The sequence below is a fragment of the Boleophthalmus pectinirostris genome, unplaced genomic scaffold (assembly GCF_026225935.1).
Source record: "Boleophthalmus pectinirostris isolate CB_2022bp ecotype Guang Dong unplaced genomic scaffold, ASM2622593v1 HiC_scaffold_5, whole genome shotgun sequence".
Taxonomy (NCBI): domain Eukaryota; kingdom Metazoa; phylum Chordata; class Actinopteri; order Gobiiformes; family Gobiidae; genus Boleophthalmus; species Boleophthalmus pectinirostris.
Window position 1 is genome coordinate 296,501 of NW_026571404.1, and position 8,797 is coordinate 305,297.

At 45.9% G+C, this 8,797-nt stretch overlaps 1 protein-coding gene across 1 annotated transcript in view; it reads left to right on the top strand.

The window, feature by feature from the left end:
• Window positions 1–7,099, top strand: part of LOC110172319 (pituitary homeobox 3-like) — a 25,201-nt gene extending 18,102 nt beyond the window's left edge. The window contains exons 2-4 of the mRNA XM_055162387.1: window positions 1,642–1,743; window positions 3,751–3,950; window positions 6,530–7,099. Of these exons, the coding sequence (XP_055018362.1) occupies window positions 1,650–1,743; window positions 3,751–3,950; window positions 6,530–7,099 (864 nt within the window). The 5' untranslated portion in view covers window positions 1,642–1,649. The remainder of the gene's footprint in view (window positions 1–1,641; window positions 1,744–3,750; window positions 3,951–6,529) is intronic.
• Window positions 7,100–8,797: the final 1,698 nt, after the last annotated feature.

The following is an 8,797-nucleotide window of genomic DNA, read 5'->3' on the forward strand; positions in this document are numbered from 1 at the left end:
CCATAGCCACTTACGTGTTGGCAAACAGCTGAAATAAATTAGAAATAATAAAATAAACTGCATATAAAATGTGCCTCGTAAACCTTAGGCATCAATAACCCGACACAACCTTAACCTTCGAACATAAAAACGAGGTCAAATGGGCTAATTAAGGATATGACGTACACTTCATACTACAAGCATAGACAATGACACTCGTCTTTCCAGATGTACGTAACAATATTAACAATAACTTTTTTTTTTTTTTTTTGTAGTTAAACTGCCACCCGCCCGAATTTAATTAAAATATCATTTTTCGTAACGTCATCCGCCCGACCCGCGGATTAACCGCGGATACCGCGGTTGTAACCGCAATCCGCGCATCTCTAATGCCCGTGTAAAGTGCGTTATGAGACATGCTCCTGTAAAGTGCGTTATGAGACATGCTCCTGTAAAGTGCGTTATGAGACATGCTCCTGTAAAGTGCGTTATGAGACATGCTCCTGTAAAGTGCGTTATGAGACATGCTCCTGTAAAGTGCGTTATGAGACATGCTCCTGTAAAGTGCGTTATGAGACATGCCCGTGTAAAGTCGCTGCTGTCGTTTAGACATGATGAAATAAAAGTGAGCATGACCCGTTCAAAAAGATTAAAAAATAAACAGGGTCTGACTCAAATAAAAGTCACAACTGATAAAAACTCAATTTGAAGACGTCATTTGCTTGTCACATTTAGAATTGTCCAGGGTGACGCCAAACCTGGTGACCGCGGGACGGACTTGATTTTTTAAGGATCCAAGTCGACGAGGAAATGACTGGGAGTCCAGTTTGTGCCATCAGGAACTTTAAATAAACAAAAATAAAAACTCTCATAAGAACAAGATCTGACCTCAGGATCTGGAAATGGGTCCGGGTCACGGGTGGAGGACGGGGTCGGGTCAGGTGGACACGGGTGGACGGGTCAGGTGGAGGAGGAGTCGAGGACGGGTCAGGAGGACGGGTCAGGAGGACGGGTCAGGAGGACGGGTCAGGAGGACGGGTCGGGTCAGGACGGGTGGGAGGACGGGTCAGGAGGACGGGTCAGGTGGACGGGTCAGGAGGACGGGTCAGGAGGACGGGTCAGGAGGACGGGTCACGGGTGGACGGGTCAGGAGGACGGGTCAGGAGGACGGGTCAGGAGGACGGGTCAGGAGGACGGGTCAGGTGGAGGAGGACGGGTCAGGAGGAGGAGGAGGACGGGTCAGGTCAGGACGGGTCAGGAGGAGGACGGGTCAGGAGGACGGGTCAGGTGGAGGAGGACGGGTCAGGAGGACGGGTCAGGTGGAGGACGGGTCAGGAGGACGGTCAGGAGGACGGGTCGGAGTCGGGTCAGGAGGACGGGTCAGGAGGACGGGTCAGGAGGACGGGTCAGGTGGAGGAGGACGGGTCAGGAGGACGGGTCAGGAGGACGGGTCAGGAGGACGGGTCAGGTGGAGGAGGAGGAGGACGGGTCAGGTGGAGGAGGACGGGTCAGGTGGACGGGTCAGGAGGATCAGGAGGTAGAGGACGGGTCAGGACGGGTCACGGGTCAGGAGGACGGGTCAGGTGGAGGTCAGGTGGACGGGTCAGGTGGACGGGTCAGGCGCAGGTCTAAACTCATGTCCTTGTGCTTTGTGTCCTGCAGAGGGCGTGATGGAGTTCAGCCTCCTGGACTCTGAGGCTCGGAGCCCGACTCTGTCTCTGTCCGACTCTGGAACCCCCCAGAACGAACCCAAAGAACACAGCGGTGAGTACTACAAGTACTACTACTACTACTACTACTACTACAAGTACTACAAGTACTACTACTACTACTACTACTACTACTACTACTACTACTACTACTACTACAAGTACTACTACTACTACTACTACAAGTACTACAAGTACTACTACTACTACTACTACTACTACTACTACAAGTACTACAAGTACTACTACTAACTACTACTACTACTACTACTACAAGTACTACAAGTACTACTACTACTACTACTACTACTACTACAAGTACTACAAGTACTACTACTACAAGTACTACTACTACTACAAGTACTACAAGTACTACTACTACTACTAAATACTACTACTACTACAAGTACTACTACTACTACAAGTACTACTACTACTACTACTACTACTACTACTACTACAAGTACTACAAGTACTACTACTACTACTACTACTACTACTACTACAAGTACTACAAGTACTACTACTACTACTACTACTACAAGTACTACAAGTACTACTACTACTACTACTACTACTAACAAGTACTACTACTACTACTACTACTACTATACTACAGTACTACTACAAGTACTACTACTACTACTACTACTACTACAAGTACTACTACTACTACTACTACAAGTACTACTACACTATATACTACTACTACTACTACTACTACTACAAGTACTACAAGTACTACTACTACTACTACTACTACAAGTACTACAAGTACTACTACTACTACTACTACAAGTACTACTACAAGTACTACTACTACTACTACTACTACTACTACAAGTACTACAAGTACTACTACAAGTACTACTACTACTACTACTACTACTACTACTACTACAAGTACTACAAGTACTACTACTACTACTACTACTACTACTACTACTACTACTACTACTACTACTACTACAAGTACTACTACAAGTACTACTACTACTACTACTACTACTACTACTACAAGTACTACTACTACTACTACTACTACTACTACTACAAGTACTACAACTACTACTACTACTACTACTACTACTACTACTACAAGTACTACAACTACTACTACTACTACTACTACTACTACTACTACTACTACTACTACTACAAGTACTACTACTACTACTACTACTACTACTACTACTACTACTACTACTACTACTACTACTACTATACTAATACTACAAGTACTACTACTACTACTACAAGTACTACTACTACTACTACTACTACTACTACTACTAACTACTACTACTACTACACTACTACTACTACTACTACTACTACTACTACTACTACTACTACTACTACTACTACTACTACTACTACTACTACAAGTACTACTACTACAACTACTACTACTACTGCTACTTCAGGTGTTTTGTGTGGAGCAGTTGGGGGGTTCAGTTTGGGGACCACAGGATCTCGTGATGTTTCCTGTTGACTTCATCAGACCAGAACCTGAAGAGGCTGAGATGAAGATCAGGTCCTCCAAGTCCGAGACTGTGGTTCTCTCCGGTCTGGTCTCTGGTCTCTGATCTCTTGTCTGGTCTGGTCTGGTCTTTGGTCTGATCTGGTCTGGTCTTTGGTCTGGTCTGGTCTCTGGTCTGGTCTCTGGTCTAGTCTCTGGTCTGGTCTGGTCTCTGGTCTCTGGTCTCTTGTCTGGTCTGGTCTGGTCTCTGGTCTGGTCTGGTCTCTGGTCTCTGGTCTGGTCTGGTCTGGTCTGGTCTCTGGTCTGGTCTGGTCTGGTCTGGTCTGGTCTCTGGTCTGTCTCTGGTCTGGTCTGGTCTGGTCTCTGGTCTCTGGTCTCTGGTCTGGTCTGGTCTGGTCTGGTCTCTGGTCTCTGGTCTGGTCTCTGGTCTGGTCTGGTCTCTGGTCTCTGGTCTGGTCTCTGGTCTGGTCTCTGGTCTCTGGTCTCTGGTCTCTGGTCTCTGGTCTCTGGTCTCTGGTCTAGTCTCTGGTCTCTGGTCTTTGGTCTAACCCCGGTCTCTGGTCTCTGGTCCTGTTTCAGACACAGATAAGTCGGGTCTGGCCCTCGAGGACCCGGTGGAGGACGGGTCTCTGAAGAAGAAGCAGAGGAGGCAGAGGACTCACTTCACGTCGCAGCAGCTTCAGGAACTCGAGTCCACGTTTCAGCGGAACCGGTACCCGGACATGTCCACGAGGGAAGAGATCGCGGTGTGGACCAACCTGACCGAGGCCAGAGTCCGGGTAAGAACCAGGACTCAAACAGGACTCAACCAGGACTCAAACAGGACTCAACCAGGACTCAACAGGATCCGACTCAACCAGGACTCAACAGGACTCACTCAACAGGACTCAACAGGACTCAACAGACTCAACCAGGACTCACAGACTCAACCAGGACTCAAACAGGACTCAACCAGGACTCAAACAGGACTCAAACAGGACTCAACCAGGACTCAAACAGGACTCAAACAGGACTCAGGACACCCAGGGAAACTCACAGGACTCAACCAGGACTCAAACCAGGACTCAAACAGGACTCAACCAGGACTCAAACAGGACTCAACCAGGACTCAACCAGGACTCAAACAGGACTCAAACAGGACTCAACAGGACTCAAACAGGACTCAACCAGGACAACCAGGACTCAACCAGGACTCAAACAGGACTCAAACAGGACTCAAAACCAGGACTGAACCAGGACTCAAACAGGACTCAAACAGACTCAACCAGGACTCAACCAGGACTCAACCAGGACAAAACCAGGACTGAACCACTAATGTTGGTCTAACTACACCCTAGTTGTTTCCTACTAAACAACCCTAAGGTGTGAACTCTGGAAAAAGCAACTACTACAACTACGACTTCTACTCCTACTAGAACTACAACAACAACAACTACTACTACTACTACTACAACTACTACTACTACTACTTCTACTACTCTTACTACCACCACTACAACAATAACAACAAGAACAAAAACTATTCCTCCTCCTTCTTCTCCTTAATCCTCTTTTTTTTCATCTGTCTTTGTTTGAAACTCGGACAAACCAAAAACAGTCGAAAAATAAAATGATAAAAAAATAAACTAAATGATTTCCTCTTCGTTTCGTCTCGGCACAAAGACGAGCGTCGTCGTCCTGATGAAGCGGCTTCGCTCTTCGCTCTTTTACCAAATAACTTCTCCAGTTTAATAAAGTGAATTTTTAGCCTCATATTTAACTTGGCCTATTCCGCGCTAATCCTTTGGTAAAATATTCATTCATTATGTCTTCTCAAATACGGCTGTAATAACTGAAGAGACGCGCTCTTACTTTGAAAGGATCACACTGTCCCACACACACTTAACGTCTTATTTTAACAGGAATTATCTCGTGTTGACTCACTTGGGCTCATATGAAAACGCTTTAATTTGGGGATGAGATTTGGAGAATTTCTTTCTTTTAATCATTTTAATTGGAAAAGACACATTTTTGAGTGACAGCTTCAGGTCGCGCTCGTCTGTGGACCTTCACCAACCTGGAATATTCAGCTTCTGGTTTAAAGACGTCAGTGAAGTCGCCCCGTTAAACCAAACCTACACAAAAACTACGTCTGTCGTTTGTGCTGCAGAAAGTTTTGGAGACATTAACGATTCTTTTATGTTTAGGTTAAATTAGGATCAACATCAAAATGCTCTAGTCCAGACGAGTCCAACTCAGGCCCAAAATGATTTTAAATGTTTTAATTTGTTTTAATTATTTTATATTATACTTGCCCTGGATTCAATGTTTAAGCAAAACTATGATTAAACATTTATTTGAATAAGAAAAGGTTGAACATTACAGAAGAAAACATGCAGATGATGACGACATTTTTCAATAAATAGTTTTTCATTTTGGCCTCAGTGAATTTGAGTCTGACACCCTGATCCCCATTTACACCAACACAGATATTTTAAAAAACAAACATTTCCCTTTGTTTGTTTCATCTTTTACACACGAACTGTGAATTCTCCTCTGAAAATGAATCTTTGTAAAAACTCCGTCTGGAGTGAAGTTTGTGTAAAACTCTGGTTTGTCGTTTGTGTGTAAAGTGATAAACAGAGTTTTAGGAGCTGATGCCACAAAAGTGAGACCAGAGTTTATCTTCTACTCTGATGACGATGATGATGATGATGAGGAAGGAACTTGTTCACTCAGACTCAGGTTTACACAGACACACAGATTTGTGACGAGCATTGAATTTATGAATTTGGAAATAATATCTTAAAAAGACGTGAAAAATTCTTAAAGTTTTATATCTGGGTCTTAAAGTTTGTGCAGTAAGTTAATTCTCCATATCACATTTTTCCTCAAAAGTTTAATTTGTCGACCTCCGTCATAAAGACGGAACCAATAAATGAGAAATAAAAAATCCTCTGAACACGTCACTGAAGATCAAACGATACAGCAAGTTTGACTAACACTATTATTGTTGGGTTTTTTTACAGTTTTTTAACGTTGGTTTTCTGTTACTGAGCGACACTTTTCATGCAGAAGTTGTGGGGAAAAGTCGGTACTCCCCAGATTCATTTGTTTGAGAAAAAAATCAACACCAATTCAAAAACTTTTTCTTTACCAGTGGGGCTCTCAAACAGGCCGTGAAATAGATATTACGTTTTTTATATAAATGGTCTTAAAAAAAAACTAGAGTTGAACTTGAAGAAACCTGCAGGAGCCTGTTTTTTATTGTGTCGGGTTCAGTTCAGATTCGATCTCTGCTGTCGGACGAGGGTCGGTCTCAGTCCTGATCCACGTTCTAGTCCAGACTGTGGTTCTAACTCGTCTCCGTCTCTTTCAGGTCTGGTTCAAGAACCGTCGAGCCAAATGGAGGAAGCGAGAGCGCCACCAGCAGGCGGAGCTGTGCAAGAGCGGCTTCGGCTCTCAGTTTAACGGACTGGTCCAGTACGACGACATGTACGCGGCCGGATACAGCTACAACAACTGGGCCACCAAGAGCCTGAGCGCGCCCCTCACGTCCAAGAGCTTCCCCTTCTTCAACAGCATGGCGCCGCTGACCACGCCCCTCACCACGCCCCTCTCCACCGCGCTCACCACGCCCCTCACCACGCCGCTGCAGTCTCCGCCCATGTTCCCCAGCTCCGCCCCCCTGCCCTCCGTCAACCCCGGGATGGTGCCGCCGTCCGTGCAGAACCTGAACAGCCTGCCGCCGCCCGCCGCGCTCAACTCGGCGGCGACGTGCCCGTACGCCAGCTCCGCCGCGCCGTACATGTACCGCGAGTCGTGCAGCTCCAGCCTGGCGTCGCTCCGGCTCAAGGCCAAACAGCACAACTTCACCACGTACCCGCAGGTTCAGAACCCCAACGCCAACCTCAGCCCCTGTCAGTACGCCGTGGACAGGCCCGTATGAGCGCCCCCTGACCGCCGCGCCACAGGTTTAAACCCCCAACACCAGAACACCGACAACAGGCCCGTATGAGCGCCCTCTAACGACCACGCCACAGGACCTAGTTTAGATCTGTTTTATTTCTAGTTTAGTCCTGGTTTAGATCCAGTTTAGTCCTTGTTTACCAGGACTAAAGTAGGGCTAAACCAGGACTAAACCAGGGCTAAACTCCAACACCAGAACACAGACGACAGGCCGGTATGAGCGCCCTCTAACCACGTATCCACAGGTTCTAACTAGGGATGGGCACGATCAGTCGACTAATTGGTAATTGATCATTAAGAATTTTGTTGATCACGTTCATTTTTAATTAACAAACTGAATGTCGGTGGCTGCGTGTAGCGTCTGGAGTCTCGGCCTCACAGTCCCACGTTTGGCTCTGGCTCCGCGGAGACTCTGGAGTCATTTAAAGAATAAGAAATACATTAAAATCACAATAAAAACAAATCAAAACATAAATAATCATCATAAAATAAAAAAGAGAGAGACATTAAATACATAAATTAAAGAGAAGAGTGCAGATTGAAAACCTTTCAGTCAAACACAGCTAAACAGAAACATTTTGAGTCTGGATTTAAACAGAGTCAGAGTCGAGTCTGTGTCACATGTTCAGACTGATCCAGGTTTTAGCTGCGTGAATCTGAAACTCTGACTCCGAGTTCAGTCCAGACTCTGGCTCCAGCAGGAGGCCGGACTGAGGCCATGTCCAAGCAGAGCCGCTTTAAAGTCTCTGAGCCACAGACCTGAGCCACAGACCTGAGCTACAGACCTGAGCTACAGACCTGAGCCACAGACCTGAGCCACAGACCTGAGTCATTGTGCATGTAAACGCAGTATCCCAGTTACTGAAACATAAAGTCACATTCATCCAAAAGACTTTTCAGTCTTTTCATCACAACAGAAGCCAAAATAAATAAAGTGACCGACCAGTATTCCACTGAGTCGTGTCGTTTAGTCGAACAGAAGCTGAAGCGCATCAGCGACACGAGGAAAGAACTGTTTTTATCAGAGACGTTAGTTTATGTAAATGAGTCGTGGTTATAAGTTTCGTTTCTGTAAAACGTAAACAAATGTGTCAAAGCTGCACATTATAATCTCGACATTAATCGTCCCGAAGATCAATTAAGAAAATGTAATCAAATGCCCATCCCCAGTTCTAACTCTGTTCTGTTGAATGTCGTTAGTGGATAAATCCCAGTCATTTTCTCGACATCCGCTGTAAATTCGTTCCATTGTAACAGTCGGGGAAAATACGGACGCCCCAGAAAGTTTAACGTCCGACCGACTCTGCGCCGAACGAGCCCGAGTTTGTGTTCCTGAACCTCGATTCCACTGCACGTTCTCGAGGTGGAGGTCGGTTTTGCCCGAGTCCCAAGAACAAGAGAATTCAACAAAACCCCAGGCCACAGAGACCAGACCGGTCCGAACGCCCCCTCACCACGCAGCCACAGGTTTAAACCCCCAACACCAGTACCCAGTGCATAGGCCTGTACGATGCAGCTTTACATTGTTTAAATCAGAGTTAGTTTTGTAAGGTTTCCGCGCTCTGAGGACAGAACCACGGACTGTGTCCACAGACAAACCCACGAGCCGCCGACTTCCAAACAGGAAGTGAGCACGAGCACATGAAGCCCTCTCTCTGCCACTGCTGCTCTCACACTT